The sequence below is a fragment of the Lampetra fluviatilis genome, unplaced genomic scaffold (assembly GCF_964198595.1).
Source record: "Lampetra fluviatilis unplaced genomic scaffold, kcLamFluv1.1 SCAFFOLD_994, whole genome shotgun sequence".
NCBI classification, from domain to species: Eukaryota; Metazoa; Chordata; class Hyperoartia; order Petromyzontiformes; family Petromyzontidae; genus Lampetra; species Lampetra fluviatilis.
The window spans coordinates 5,674-23,128 of NW_027621132.1; the positions used below are offsets into that span (position 1 = coordinate 5,674).

At 52.3% G+C, this 17,455-nt stretch overlaps 1 protein-coding gene across 1 annotated transcript; it reads left to right on the top strand.

Annotated features, from left to right (window-relative positions):
- Positions 1–3,946: 3,946 nt before the first annotated feature.
- LOC144954831 (thioredoxin reductase 2, mitochondrial-like) lies at positions 3,947–13,827 on the top strand. Its single transcript, XM_078885237.1, has 4 exons — positions 3,947–4,049; positions 9,831–9,902; positions 11,688–11,785; positions 12,941–13,827. The coding sequence occupies exons 1-4, from the start codon at positions 4,002–4,004 to the stop codon at positions 13,062–13,064; spliced, it is 342 nt and encodes a 113-aa protein (XP_078741363.1). The 5' UTR covers positions 3,947–4,001; the 3' UTR covers positions 13,065–13,827.
- The last annotated feature ends 3,628 nt before the right edge of the window (positions 13,828–17,455 follow it).

Consider the following 17,455-nt stretch of genomic DNA (forward strand, 5'->3'; position numbering starts at 1 on the left):
ACCGTGTGTCTCACCGTGTGTCTCCGTGTGTCACCGTGTGTCTCCGTGTGTCTCCGTGTGTCTCCGTGTGTCACCGTGTGTCTCCGTGTGTCTCCGTGTGTCACCGTGTGTCTCCGTGTGTCACCGTGTGTCTCCGTGTGTCACCGTGTGTCTCCGTGTGTCACCGTGTGTCTCCGTGTGTAACCGTGTGTCTCCGTGTGTCTCCGTGTGTCTCCGTGTGTCTCCGTGTGTCACCGTGTGTCTCCGTGTGTCTCCGTGTGTCACCGTGTGTCTCCGTGTGTAACCGTGTGTCTCCGTGTGTCACCGTGTGTCTCCGTGTGTCTCCGTGTGTCACCGTGTGTCTCCGTGTGTCTCCGTGTGTCACCGTGTGTCTCCGTGTGTCTCCGTGTGTCACCGTGTGTCTCCGTGTGTCACCGTGTGTCTCCGTGTGTCTCCGTGTGTCACCGTGTGTCTCCGTGTGTCTCCGTGTGTCTCCGTGTGTCTCTCCGTGTGTCACCGTGTGTCACCGTGTGTCACCGTGTGTCACCGTGTGTCTCCGTGTGTCTCCGTGTGTCTCCGTGTGTCACCGTGTGTCTCCGTGTGTCTCCGTGTGTCTCTCCGTGTGTCTCACCGTGTGTCTCCGTGTGTCTCTCCGTGTGTCTCCGTGTGTCTCCGTGTGTCTCTCCGTGTGTCTCCGTGTGTCTCCGTGTGTCTCCGTGTGTCTCTCCGTGTGTCTCCGTGTGTCTCCGTGTGTCTCACCGTGTGTCTCTGTGTCTCTCCGTGTGTCTCCGTGTGTCACCGTGTGTCTCCGTGTGTCTCACCGTGTGTCTCACCGTGTGTCTCCGTGTGTCTCACCGTGTGTCACCGTGTGTCACCGTGTGTCACCGTGTGTCTCCGTGTGTCACCGTGTGTCTCCGTGTGTCTCCATGTGTCTCACCGTGTGTCTCCGTGTGTCTCCGTGTGTCTCCGTGTGTCACCGTGTGTCTCCGTGTCTCACCGTGTGTCTCCGTGTGTCTCACCGTGTGTCTCACCGTGTGTCTCCGTGTGTCTCCGTGTGTCTCCGTGTGTCACCGTGTGTCAACGTGTGTCACCGTGTGTCTCCGTGTGTCACCGTGTGTCTCCGTGTGTCTCCGTGTGTCTCCGTGTGTCACCGTGTGTCTCCGTGTGTCACCGTGTGTCTCCGTGTGTCACCGTGTGTCTCCGTGTGCCTCCGTGTGTCTCCGTGTGTCTCCGTGTGTCTCCCTGTGTCACCGTGTGTCTCCGTGTCTCACCGTGTGTCTCCGTGTGTCTCACCGTGTGTCTCCGTGTGTCTCCGTGTGTCTCCGTGTGTCTCCGTGTCTCACCGTGTGTCTCCGTGTGTCTCACCGTGTGTCTCCGTGTGTCTCCGTGTGTCTCCGTGTGTCACCGTGTGTCTCCGTGTCTCACCGTGTGTCTCCATGTGTCTCACCGTGTGTCTCCGTGTGTCTCACCGTGTGTCTCCGTGTGTCTCCGTGTGTCTCCGTGTCTCACCGTGTGTCTCCGTGTGCCTCCGTGTGTCTCCGTGTGTCTCCGTGTGTCTCCGTGTGTCACCGTGTGTCTCCCTGTGTCACCGTGTGTCTCCGTGTGTCTCCGTGTGTCTCCGTGTGTCTCACCGTGTGCCTCCGTGTGTCTCCGTGTGTCTCCGTGTGTCACCGTGTGTCTCCGTGTCTCACCGTGTGTCTCCGTGTGTCACCGTGTGTCTCCGTGTGTCTCCGTGTGTCTCCCTGTGTCACCGTGTGTCTCCGTGTCTCACCGTGTGTCTCCGTGTGTTTCCGTGTGTCTCCGTGTCTCAACGTGTGTCTCACTGTGTCACCGTGTGTCTCCGTGTCTCACCGTGTGTCTCCGTGTGTCACCGTGTGTCTCCGTGTCTCACCGTGTGTCTCCCTGTGTCTCCGTGTCTCACCGTGTGTCTCCGTGTGTCACCGTGTGTCTCCGTGTCTCACCGTGTGTCTCCCTGTGTCTCCGTGTGTCTCACCGTGTGCCTCCGTGTGTCTCCGTGTGTCTCCGTGTGTCACCGTGTGTCTCCGTGTCTCACCGTGTGTCTCCGTGTGTCACCGTGTGTCTCCGTGTGTCTCCGTGTGTCTCCCTGTGTCACCGTGTGTCTCCGTGTCTCACCGTGTGTCTCCGTGTGTTTCCGTGTGTCTCCGTGTCTCAACGTGTGTCTCACTGTGTCACCGTGTGTCTCCGTGTCTCACCGTGTGTCTCCGTGTGTCACCGTGTGTCTCCGTGTCTCACCGTGTGTCTCCCTGTGTCTCCGTGTCTCACCGTGTGTCTCCGTGTGTCACCGTGTGTCTCCGTGTGTCTCCGTGTGTCTCCGTGTGTCACCGTGTGTCTCCGTGTCTCACCGTGTGTCTCCGTGTGTCACCGTGTGTCACCGTGTGTCACCGTGTGTCTCCGTGTGTCTCCGTGTGTCACCGTGTGTCTCCCTGTGTCTCCGTGTGTCTCCGTGTGTCTCCCTGTGTCTCCGTGTGTCTCCGTGTGTCTCCCTGTGTCTCCGTGTGTCTCCCTGTGTGTCTCCGTGTGTCTCCGTGTGTCTCCGTGTGTCTCCGTGTGTCACCGTGTGTCACCGTGTGTCTCCGTGTGTCACCGTGTGTCTCCGTGTGTCACCGTGTGTCTCCGTGTGTCTCCGTGTGTCACCGTGTGTCTCACCGTGTGTCTCCGTGTGTCTCCGTGTGTCTTCGTGTGTCTCCGTGTGTCACCGTGTGTCTCACCGTGTGTCTCCGTGTGTCACCGTGTGTCTCCGTGTGTCTCACCGTGTGTCTCCGTGTGTCTCCGTGTGTCACCGTGTGTCTCCGTGTGTCTCCGCGTGTCTCCGCGTGTCTCCGTGTGTCACCGTGTGTCTCCGTGTGTCTCCGTGTGTCTCCGTGTGTCACCGTGTGTCTCCGTGTGTCTCACCGTGTGTCTCCGTGTGTCTCCGTGTGTCACCGTGTGTCTCCGTGTGTCTCCGTGTGTCTCCGTGTGTCACCGTGTGTCTCCGTGTGTCACCGTGTGTCACCGTGTGTCTCCGTGTGTCACCGTGTGTCACCGTGTGTCTCCGTGTGTCACCGTGTGTCTCCGTGTGTCACCGTGTGTCACCGTGTGTCTCCGTGTGTCACCGTGTGTCACCGTGTGTCTCCGCGTGTCTCCGTGTGTCTCCGTGTGTCACCGTGTGTCTCCGTGTGTCACCGTGTGTCTCCGTGTGTCACCGTGTGTCACCGTGTGTCTCCGTGTGTCTCCGTGTGTAACCGCGTGTCTCCGCGTGTCTCCGTGTGTCTCCGTGTGTCTCCGTGTGTCTCCGTGTGTGACCGTGTGTCTCCGCGTGTCACCGCGTGTCTCCGCGTGTCTCCGCGTGTCTCCGTGTGTCTCCGTGTGTCACCGTGTGTCTCCGTGTGTCTCCGTGTGTCTCCGCGTGTCTCCGTGTGTCTCCGTGTGTCACCGTGTGTCTCCGTGTGTCACCGTGTGTCTCCGTGTGTCTCCGTGTGTCACCGTGTGTCTCCGTGTGTCTCCGTGTGTCTCCGTGTGTCTCCGCGTGTCTCCGCGTGTCTCCGTGTGTCACCGTGTGTCTCCGTGTGTCACCGTGTGTCTCCGTGTGTCACCGTGTGTCTCCGCGTGTCTCCGCGTGTCTCCGTGTGTCACCGTGTGTCTCCGTGTGTCACCGTGTGTCACCGTGTGTCTCCGTGTGTCTCCGTGTGTCTCACCGTGTGTCTCCGTGTGTCTCCGTGTGTCTCCGCGTGTCTCCGTGTGTCTCCCTGTCTCACCGTGTGTCTCCGTGTGTCACCGTGTGTCTCCGCGTGTCTCCGCGTGTCTCCGTGTGTCTCCGTGTGTCTCCCTGTCTCACCGTGTGTCACCGTGTCTCACCGTGTGTCACCGTGTGTCTCCGCGTGTCTCCGTGTGTCTCCGTGTGTCTCCCTGTCTCACCGTGTGTCACCGTGTCTCACCGTGTGTCTCCGTGTGTCTCCGTGTGTCTCCGTGTGTCTCAGATTCCGACGGTGGTTTTCACTCCGCTTGAGTTTGGCACCGTGGGCATGTCTGAGGAGTTGGCGGCTGAGACTCATGGAGCAGAGAACATCGAGGTGACAACATCAACAACATCAACAACAACATCAACAACATCAACAACAACAATGACATCAACAACATCAACAACATCTACAACAACATCAACATCATCATCATCATCATCAACAACATCATCAACAACAACAACATCAACATCATCATCATCATCATCAACAACATCATCAACAACAACAACATCAACAACATCAACAACATCATCAACAACATCGACAACATCATCAACAACATCAACATCATCAACAACAACTTCGACAACAACATCAACAACATCAACAACATCAACAACAACATCAACAACATCAACAACAACAATGACATCAACGACATCAACAACATCAACAACAACATCGACAACATCAACAACATCATCAACAACATCAATAACATAATCAACAACATCAACAACATCGACAACAACATTAACAACATCGACAACAACATTAACAACATCATCAACAACATTAACAACATCATCAACATCAACAACATCAACAACATCAACATCATCATCATCATCAACAACATCATCAACAACAACATCAACAACATCAACAACATCATCAACAACATCGACAACATCAACAACATCATCAACATCATCAACATCAACAACATCAACAACAACATCAACAACATCATCAACAACATCATCAACAACATCAACAACAACAACATCATCATCAACATCATCATCAACAACATCATCAACAACATCAACAACATCATCAACAACATCATCAACAACATCAACAACAACAACAACAACATCATCATCATCAACATCATCATCAACAACATCATCAACAACATCAACAACAACAACAACATCATCATCAACATCATCATCATCAACATCAACAACATCAACAACAACATCAACAACATCATCAACAACATCATCAACAACATCAACAACAACAACAACATCATCATCAACATCATCATCAACAACATCATCAACAACATCAACAACAACATCATCAACAACATCAACAACATCAACAACAACATCATCAACAACATCATCAACAACATCAACAACAACAACAACATCATCATCAACATCATCATCAACAACATCATCAACAACATCAACAACAACAACAACATCATCATCAACATCATCAACAACATCATCAACAACATCAACAACAACAACAACATCATCATCAACATCATCATCATCAACATCAACAACATCAACAACATCATCAACAACATCATCAACAACATCATCAACAACATCAACAACAACAACAACATCATCATCAACATCATCATCAACAACATCATCAACAACATCAACAACAACATCATCAACAACATCAACAACATCAACAACAACATCAAGAACATCAACAACATCAACAACATCATCAAGAACATCAACAACATCAACAACACCAACACATGTGTTGGACCAGATCTGGTCCAACCCATGTGAGACTGGGCTCTAAGGAAAGCTGTCTCGGGTGTGGACCAATCAACTTCAAGGACCATGTGAGACTAGGCTCTAAGGAAAGCTGTCTCGGGTGTGGACCAATCAACTTCAAGGACCATGTGAGACTAGGCTCTAAGGAAAGCTGTCTCGGGTGTGGACCAATCAACTTCAAGGACCATGTGAGACTGGGCTCTAAGGAAAGCTGTCTCGGGTGTGGACCAATCAACTTCAAGGACCATGTGAGACTGGGCTCTAAGGAAAGCTGTCTCGGGTGTGGACCAATCAACTTCAAGGACCATGTGAGACTGGGCTCTAAGGAAAGCTGTCTCGGGTGTGGACCAATCAACTTCAAGGACCATGTGAGACTGGGCTCTAAGGAAAGCTGTCTCGGGTGTGGACCAATCAACTTCAAGGACCATGTGAGACTAGGCTCTAAGGAAAGCTGTCTCGGGTGTGGACCAATCAACTTCAAGGACCATGTGAGACTGGGCTCTAAGGAAAGCTGTCTCGGGTGTGGACCAATCAACTTCAAGGACCATGTGAGACTAGGCTCTAAGGAAAGCTGTCTCGGGTGTGGACCAATCAACTTCAAGGACCATGTGAGACTGGGCTCTAAGGAAAGCTGTCTCGGGTGTGGACCAATCAACTTCAAGGACCATGTGAGACTGGGCTCTAAGGAAAGCTGTCTCGGGTGTGGACCAATCAACTTCAAGGACCATGTGAGACTGGGCTCTAAGGAAAGCTGTCTCGGGTGTGGGCCAATCAACTTCAAGGACCATGTGAGACTGGGCTCTAAGGAAAGCTGTCTCGGGTGTGGACCAATCAACTTCAAGGACCATGTGAGACTGGGCTCTAAGGAAAGCTGTCTCGGGTGTGGACCAATCAACTTCAAGGACCATGTGAGACTGGGCTCTAAGGAAAGCTGTCTCGGGTGTGGACCAATCAACTTCAAGGACCATGTGAGACTGGGCTCTAAGGAAAGCTGTCTCGGGTGTGGACCAATAAACTTCAAGGACCATGTGAGACTAGGCTCTCAGGAAAGCTGTCTCGGGTGTGGACCAATCAACTTCAAGGACCATGTGAGACTGGGCTCTAAGGAAAGCTGTCTCGGGTGTGGACCAATCAACTTCAAGGACCATGTGAGACTAGGCTCTAAGGAAAGCTGTCTCGGGTGTGGACCAATCAACTTCAAGGACCATGTGAGACTGGGCTCTACGGAAAGCTGTCTCGGGTGTGGACCAATCAACTTCAAGGACCATGTGAGACTAGGCTCTAAGGAAAGCTGTCTCGGGTGTGGACCAATCAACTTCAAGGACCATGTGAGACTGGGCTCTAAGGAAAGCTGTCTCGGGTGTGGACCAATCAACTTCAAGGACCATGTGAGACTGGGCTCTAAGGAAAGCTGTCTCGGGTGTGGACCAATCAACTTCAAGGACCATGTGAGACTGGGCTCTAAGGAAAGCTGTCTCGGGTGTGGACCAATCAACTTCAAGGACCATGTGAGACTAGGCTCTAAGGAAAGCTGTCTCGGGTGTGGACCAATCAACTTCAAGGACCATGTGAGACTAGGCTCTAAGGAAAGCTGTCTCGGGTGTGGACCAATCAACTTCAAGGACCATGTGAGACTGGGCTCTAAGGAGAGCTGTCTCGGGTGTGGACCAATCAACTTCAAGGACCATGTGAGACTGGGCTCTAAGGAAAGCTGTCTCGGGTGTGGACCAATCAACTTCAAGGACCATGTGAGACTAGGCTCTAAGGAAAGCTGTCTCGGGTGTGGACCAATCAACTTCAAGGACCATGTGAGACTGGGCTCTAAGGAAAGCTGTCTCGGGTGTGGACCAATCAACTTCAAGGACCATGTGAGACTGGGCTCTAAGGAAAGCTGTCTCGGGTGTGGACCAATCAACTTCAAGGACCATGTGAGACTGGGCTCTAAGGAAAGCTGTCTCGGGTGTGGACCAATCAACTTCAAGGACCATGTGAGACTGGGCTCTAAGGAGAGCTGTCTCGGGTGTGGACCAATCAACTTCAAGGACCATGTGAGACTGGGCTCTAAGGAAAGCTGTCTCGGGTGTGGACCAATCAATTTCAAGGACCATGTGAGACTGGGCTCTAAGGAAAGCTGTCTCGGGTGTGGACCAATCAACTTCAAGGACCATGTGAGACTGGGCTCTAAGGAGAGCTGTCTCGGGTGTGGACCAATCAACTTCAAGGACCATGTGAGACTGGGCTCTAAGGAAAGCTGTCTCGGGTGTGGACCAATCAACTTCAAGGACCATGTGAGACTGGGCTCTAAGGAAAGCTGTCTCGGGTGTGGGCCAATCAACTTCAAGGACCATGTGAGACTGGGCTCTAAGGAAAGCTGTCTCGGGTGTGGACCAATCAACTTCAAGGACCATGTGAGACTGGGCTCTAAGGAAAGCTGTCTCGGGTGTGGACCAATCAACTTCAAGGACCATGTGAGACTAGGCTCTAAGGAAAGCGGTCTCGGGTGTGGACCAATCAACTTCAAGGACCATGTGAGACTGGGCTCTAAGGAAAGCTGTCTCGGGTGTGGACCAATCAACTTCAAGGACCATGTGAGACTGGGCTCTAAGGAAAGCTGTCTCGGGTGTGGACCAATCAACTTCAAGGACCATGTGAGACTGGGCTCTAAGGAAAGCGGTCTCGGGTGTGGACCAATCAACTTCAAGGACCATGTGAGACTGGGCTCTAAGGAAAGCTGTCTCGGGTGTGGACCAATCAACTTCAAGGACCATGTGAGACTGGGCTCTAAGGAAAGCTGTCTCGGGTGTGGACCAATCAACTTCAAGGACCATGTGAGACTGGGCTCTAAGGAAAGCTGTCTCGGGTGTGGACCAATCAACTTCAAGGACCATGTGAGACTAGGCTCTAAGGAAAGCGGTCTCGGGTGTGGACCAATCAACTTCAAGGACCATGTGAGACTGGGCTCTAAGGAAAGCTGTCTCGGGTGTGGACCAATCAACTTCAAGGACCATGTGAGACTGGGCTCTAAGGAAAGCTGTCTCGGGTGTGGACCAATCAACTTCAAGGACCATGTGAGACTGGGCTCTAAGGAAAGCTGTCTCGGTGTGGACCAATCAACTTCAAGGACCATGTGAGACTGGGCTCTAAGGAAAGCTGTCTCGGGTGTGGACCAATCAACTTCAAGGACCATGTGAGACTGGGCTCTAAGGAAAGCTGTCTCGGGTGTGGACCAATCAACTTCAAGGGACCATGTGAGACTGGGCTCTAAGGAAAGCTGTCTCGGGTGTGGACCAATCAACTTCAAGGACCATGTGAGACTGGGCTCTAAGGAGAGCTGTCTCGGGTGTGGACCAATCAACTTCAAGGAACCATGTGAGACTGGGCTCTAAGGAAAGCTGTCTCGGGTGTGGACCAATCAACTTCAAGGACCATGTGAGACTGGGCTCAAAGGAAAGCTGTCTCGGGTGTGGACCAATCAACTTCAAGGACCATGTGAGACTGGGCTCTAAGGAAAGCTGTCTCGGGTGTGGACCAATCAACTTCAAGGACCATGTGAGACTGGCTCTAAGGAAAGCTGTCTCGGGTGTGGACCAATCAACTTCAAGGACCATGTGAGACTAGGCTCTAAGGAAAGCTGTCTCGGGTGTGGACCAATTAACTTCAAGGACCATGTGAGACTGGGCTCTAAGGAAAGCTGTCTCGGGTGTGGACCAATTAACTTCAAGGACCATGTGAGACTGGGCTCTAAGGAAAGCTGTCTCGGGTGTGGACCAATCAACTTCAAGGACCATGTGAGACTGGGCTCTAAGGAAAGCTGTCTCGGGTGTGGACCAATCAACTTCAAGGACCATGTGAGACTAGGCTCTAAGGAAAGCTGTCTCGGGTGTGGACCAATCAACTTCAAGGACAGTGCACATACATTATCAGAGTTGTGCTTTTTGTTTGCATTATGGCTGCAGGTATTGTGGTCTATGCAAACATGACTCCTTGTAAAAAAGGTGCCAGTTTTGTTGCCAGATAGAAGGGTAAAAAAGCAATTATCAACATCATCATCAACATCATCAACATCATCAACAACATCAACAACATCAACAACATCAGCATCATCATGAGAAGCAACATCACCATCATCATCAGGCTATATGGGGGATCTTTGATCTTTGTGGGGAGTGGTGGGTGTAGTGGTAGTGCTGCTACTCGCTACGGACAGCACTTGCCCCTACAGCCTGTTAGAGGCTACACGGGGGACCTTTGTCTGTGTGTGTAGGTGCTGCTACTGACAGCACTTGCCCCTACAGCCCTGCTAGAGGCTACACGGGGGAGCTTTGTCTGTGTCTGTGTGTAGGTGTACCATGCCTTCTATCGGCCACTTGAGTTCACGTTGCCAGACCGGAATGCGGAACAGTGCTACCTCAAGGTTGGCTTCGTGGGAAATACACTCACTCACTCATACACTCATTCACTCACTCATGCACTCACTCACTCACTCATGCACTCACTCACTCACTCATACACTCACTCACTCACTCACTCATGCACTCACTCACACACTCACTCACTCATACACTCACTCACTCACACACTCACTCATACACTCACTCACTCACTCATACACTCACTCACTCATACACTCACTCACTCATACACTCACTCACTCACTCACACACTCACTCATACACTCACTCATACACTCACTCACTCATACACACACTCACTCACTCATGCACTCACTCACTCACACACTCACTCATACACTCACTCACTCACTCATACACTCACTCACTCATACACTCACTCACTCACTCATGCACTCACTCACTCATGCACTCACTCACTCATGCACTCACTCACTCACTCATACACTCACTCATACACTCACTCACTCACTCACACACTCACTCACTCATACACACACTCACTCATGCACTCACTCACTCATGCACTCACTCACTCACTCATACACTCACTCATACACTCACTCACTCACTCATACACTCACTCACTCATACACACACTCACTCATACACTCACTCATACACTCACTCACTCATACACTCACTCATACACTCACTCATGCACTCACTCACTCATGCACTCACTCACTCACTCATACACTCACTCACTCATACACACACTCACTCATACACTCACTCATACACTCACTCACTCACTCATACACTCACTCATACACTCACTCATACACTCACTCATACACTCACTCATGCACTCACTCACTCATACACTCACTCATACACTCACTCATACACTCACTCATGCACTCACTCATACACTCACTCACTCACTCATGCACTCACTCACTCATACACTCACTCACTCAATCATACACTCACTCACTCATACACTCACTCACTCACTCATACACTCACTCACTCACTCATACACTCACTCACTCATACACTCACTCACTCATCCACTCACTCATACACTCACTCATACACTCACTCATACACTCACTCATACACCCACTCACTCATACACTCACTCACACACTCACTCACTCATAAACTTACTCACTCATACACTCACTCACTCATACACTCACTCACTCATACACTCACTCACTCAAATACTCATTCATACACTCACTCACTCATACACTCACTCATACACTCACTCACTCACTCATACACTCACTCACTCACTCATACACTTACTCACTCATACACTCACTCACTCATACACTCACTCATACACTCACTCACACACTCACTCACTCACTCATACACTCACTCACTCACTCATACACTTACTCACTCATACACTCACTCACTCATACACTCACTCATACACTCACTCACTCATACACTCACTCACTCATACACTCACTCATACACTCACTCATACACTCACTCATACACTCACTCACTCACTCATACACTCACTCATACACTCACTCACTCACTCATACACTCACTCATACACTCACTCATACACTCACTCACTCACTCATACACTCACTCATACACTCACTCATACACTCACTCACTCATACACTCACTCATACACTCACTCACCACAACTCATGACTAATGATAACACACAATGCATTGTTTTAATTCATGCCAGTGTATGATAATGTATGCAGATGTATGCTAATGTATGCTAATATATGCTAATATATGCTAAAATATGCTAATATATGCTAATTTATGCGTGATGTGCGTGGTGTGTGAGTGATCAGGTGGTCTGTGAGCGGGCGGGAGAGCAAAGGATTCTGGGAATCCACTTCCTGGGACCCAACGCCGGGGAGGTCATTCAGGGGTTCGCTGTAGCCCTGCGGTAAGCATCACAAACTTACACTTATACTAGCTTACTAACTTACTAATATACATACTAATATACATACTAATATACATACTAATGCACTAACATACTCACTAATACACTCACTAATACACTCACTAATACACTCACTAATACACTCACTAATATACATACTAATACACTAACATACTCACTAATACACTCACTAATACACTCACTAATACACTCACTAATACACTCACTAATATACATACTAATACACTCACTAATATACATACTAATACACTCACTAATATACTCACCCACCCACCCACTCACCCACCCACCCACTCACCCACCCACCCACCCACTCACCCACCCACCCACTCACCCACCCACCCACGCACCCACTCACCCACCCACCCACCCACTCACCCACCCACTCACTCACCCACCCACCCACTCACCCACCCACGCACCCACTCACCCACCCACCCACCCACTCACCCACCCACCCACTCACCCACCCACCCACGCACCCACCCACTCACCCACCCACTCACTCACCCACCCACCCACCCACTCACCCACCCACCCACCCACCCACCCACTCACCCACCCACCCACCCACTCACCCACCCACCCACCCACGCACCCACCCACCCACCCACCCACGCACCCACCCACTCACCCACCCACGCACCCACCCACTCACCCACCCACTCACTCACTCACCCACCCACCCACCCACTCACCCACCCACCCACCCACCCACCCACTCACCCACCCACCCACCCACTCACCCACCCATGCACACACCCACCCACTCACTCACCCACCCACCCACTCACACACTCACCCACCCACTCACCCACCCACTCACCCACCCACCCACTCACCCACCCACCCACTCACTCACCCACCCACTCACCCACCCACCCACTCACCCACCCACCCACTCACCCACCCATCCACCCACTCACCCACCCACCCATTCACCCACCCACCCACACACTCACCCACCCACCCACTCACCCACCCACTCACCCACCCACTCACCCACGCACCCACCCACCCACTCACCCACCCACCCACCCACTCACCCACCCACCCACCCACCCACTCACCCACCCACTCACCCACCCACCCACCCACTCACCCACCCACCCACCCACCTTGTCTCCCCTACAGCTGTGGAGTGAGCTACTCTCTGCTCAGCTCCACGGTGGGTCTCCACCCGACCTGTGCCGAGGAGCTGGTCAAGGTGGCCGTGACCCGACGGTCGGGTCGCGACCCCAAGGTCACCGGCTGCTGAGGTTAAACCTCGCGGTGACCTCTGCACCGTCACCCCGGGGGGGGAGGGGAGGGGTCGATGGAGGTGATGCGACCTTTGACCTCTAACGCTTTTACCCACAATTCCACCCCTGACCCCACCCTTGACCCCACCCTTGACCCCTGACTTTACCCCTGACCCCACCCCTGACACATGACCCCACCCCTGACCCCTAACTTTACCCCTGACCCACCCATGACCCCTGACCCTTATTTTCACCTCTGACCCAATGACTCTACCTCTGACCCCTGACACATTACCCGTGACCTATTGACTCCACGACCTATTGACCCCACGACCTATTGACCCCCTTTGGGGGGCGGTGCATTTGGTTGCCGCGTGCGGTCGCCATGGCGATGGATCAAGCTTGGTCGCCATGATGACGGAGGAAGCTCGGCGCTCACTCCTGATTGGTCCGGTTGTGGTTCGGGAGCGAGGGGCCGGTCGCCCTGATTGGCTGAGAGGTTTTGATGACGTCATCGCCATGAAGCCCCTGCCCCAAAACCGAGGGGAGGGGGAGGGGTTGAGTCTATGATGACGTCACGAACACTCACCCACTCACTCATACACTCACTCACTCATACACTTACTCACTCATACACTCACTCATACACTCACTCACTCACTCATACACTCACTCACTCATACACTCACTCACACACTCACTCACTCATACACTCACTCACTCATACACTCACTCACTCATACACTCACTCACTCACTCATACACTCACTCACTCATACACTCACTCACTCATACACTCACCCACTCATACACTCACTCACCACTCATACACTCACTCATACACTCACTCATACACTCACTCACTCACCACTCATACACTCACTCACCACTCATACACTCACTCACTCACCACTCATACACTCACTCACTCACCACTCATACACTCACTCATACACTCACTCATACACTCACTCACTCATACACTCACCCACTCACTCACCCACTCACCCACCCACTCATTCACTCACCACTCATACACTCACTCATACACTCACTCATACACTCACTCACTCACTCATACACTCACTCACTCATACACTCACTCACTCATACACTCACTCACTCATACACTCACTCACTCACTCATACACTCACTCATACACTCACCCACTCACTCACCCACTCACCCACCCACTCATTCACTCACCACTCATACACTCACTCATACACTCACTCACTCATACACTCACTCATACACTCACTCATACACTCACTCACTCACTCATACACTCACTCACTCATACACTCACTCACTCATACACTCACTCATACACTCACTCACTCATACACTCACTCACTCACTCATACACTCACTCACTCATACACTCACTCATACACTCACTCACTCATACACTCACTCATACACTCACTCACTCATACACTCACTCACTCACTCATACACTCACCCACTCATACACTCACTCACTCACACACTCACTCACCACTCACTCACTCATACACTCACTCACTCATACACTCACTCATACACTCACTCACTCATACACTCACTCACTCACTCATACACTCACCCACTCACTCACCACTCACCCACTCACCCACCCACTCACCCACTCACTCACTTACCCACTCACCCACCCACTCACCCACTCACTCACCCACTCACTCACCACTCACTCACCACTCACTCACTCACCCACTCATTCACCCACTCACCCACCCACTCACCCACTCACTCACTCACCCACTCACTCACTCACCACTCACCCACTCACTCACTCACTCACCACTCACCCACTCACTCACCCACTCACCACTCACTCACCCACTCACCCACTCACCCACCCACCCACCCACTCACCCACTCACTCACTCACCCACTCACTCACCCACTCACTCACCCACTCACCCACTCACCCACCCACTCACTCATACACTCACTCATACACTCACTCATACACTCACTCACCCACCCACTCACCCACCTACTCACTCATACTCACTCACTCATACACTCACTCATACACTCACTCATACACTCACCCACCCACTCACCCACCCATTCACCCACTCATTCACTCACCACTGACTCACACACTTACACACTCACTCACCCACCCACTCACCCACCCACTCACTCATACTCACTCACTCATACACTCACTCATACACTCACTCACTCACCACTCACTCACTCATACACTCACTCACTCATACACTCACTCATACACTCACTCACTCATACACTCACTCACTCACTCACTCATACACTCACCCACTCACTCACCACTCACCCACTCACCCACCCACTCACCCACTCACTCACTTACCCACTCACCCACCCACTCACCCACTCACTCACTCACTCACCACTCACTCACCACTCACTCACCCACTCATTCACCCACTCACCCACCCACTCACCCACTCACTCACTCACCCACTCACTCACTCACCACTCACCCACTCACTCACTCACCACTCACCCACTCACTCACCCACTCACCACTCACTCACCCACTCACCCACTCACTCACTCACCCACCCACCCACCCACTCACCCACTCACTCACTCACCCACTCACTCACCCACTCACTCACCCACTCACCCACTCACCCACCCACTCACTCATACACTCACTCATACACTCACTCATACACTCACTCACCCACCCACTCACCCACCCACTCACTCATACTCACTCACTCATACACTCACTCATACACTCACTCATACACTCACCCACCCACTCACCCACCCATTCACCCACTCATTCACTCACCACTGACTCACACACTTACACACTCACTCACCCACCCACTCACCCACCCACTCACTCATACTCACTCACTCATACACTCACTCATACACTCACTCATACACTCACTCATACACTCACCCACTCACTCACCCACCCATTCACCCACTCATTCACTCACCACTGACTCACACACTTACACACTCACTCACCCACCCACTCACCCACTCACCCACCACTCACTCATACACTCAACCACACACACACCTACACAAAGATAAAGCTCCCCCAGGTAGTCCCAGCAGCATCATCAGCAGCATCATCATCAGTATCAGCAGCAGCATCATCAGCAGCAGCATCATCAGCAGCAGTATCATCATCAGCATCAGCATCATCAGCATCAGTATCAGCAGCAGCATCATCAGCAGCAGCATCATCAGCAGCATCATCATCAGCAGCAGCATCATCAGCAGCATCATCATCAGCAGCAGCATCATCAGCATCATCAGCATCATCATCAACATCAGCAGCAGCATCAGAAGCAGCAGCATCAGCAGCATCAGAAGCAGCATCATCATCAGAATCATCATCATTAGTGTCATCCCTATCAATATCAGCAGGATCATCATCAGCATCAGCAGCAGCAGCATCATCATCATTAGCATCAGCAGCAGCATCATTGGTGTCATCATCAGAAGCAGCATCAGCAGCAGCAGCATCATCAGCATAATCAGCATCATCAACATCATCATCAGCAGTGCTAACCGCGGCGCCACCACTCCCTGGCGCGGCGCCACCACTCCCTGGCGCGGTGCCAGGCTAGGTGCAGCGGAATCCGTGCGATGTGCGAGTGTTCGTTTCGTGGTTTCTCTTTGAGATTCTGTGCGTCGTCTTCGGCTCAGTAAAGATCTCGCACTGCCTGCTTGTGTCACTCCACGTTCATGTGACGGGGCCGGTTACATCCGAAAGGCTGCACGACAACTTCCTCCTGCACCTAGCCTGGCACGGCAGTACAACCCATGGCACCTGCTGGGTCTGTCCCGTGACCTCCTCCTCGTGCACCTAGCCTGGCACAGCAGTCAACCCATGGCACCTGCTGGGTCTGTCCCGTGACCTCCTCCTCCTGCACCTAGCCTGGCACAGCAGTACAACCCATGGCACCTGCTGGGTCTGTCACGTGACCTCCTCCTGCACCTAGCCTGGCACAGCAGTCAACCCATGGCACCTGCTGGGTCTGTCCCGTGACCTCCTGCACCTGCACCTAGCCTGGCACAGCAGTCAACCCATGGCACCTGCAGGGTCTGTCCCGTGACCTCCTGCACCTGCACCTAGCCTGGCACAGCAGTCAACCCATGGCACCTGCAGGGTCTGTCCCGTGACCTCCTCCTCCTGCACCTAGCCTGGCACGGCAGTACAACCCATGGCACCTGCAGGGTCTGTCCCGTGACCTCCTCCTCCTGCACCTAGCCTGGCACAGCAGTCAACCCATGGCACCTGCAGGGTCTGTCACGTGACCAGTTCCTGCACCTAGCCTGGCACAGCAGTCAACCCATGGCACCTGCAGGGTCTGTCCCGTGACCTCCTCCTGCACCTAGCCTGGCACAGGCACCGCGGTGACGTCACCGCCACTT

Coding starts and splice junctions, on each gene's coding strand:
- LOC144954831 (XM_078885237.1), top strand. CDS start 4,002: ATGTCTGAGGAGTTGGCGGCTGAGACTCATGGAGCAGAGAACATCGAG. Junction 4,050..9,830: donor ATGGAGCAGAGAACATCGAG/GTGACAACATCA, acceptor GTCTGTGTGTAG/GTGTACCATGCCTTCTATCG. Junction 9,903..11,687: donor CGGAACAGTGCTACCTCAAG/GTTGGCTTCGTG, acceptor GTGAGTGATCAG/GTGGTCTGTGAGCGGGCGGG.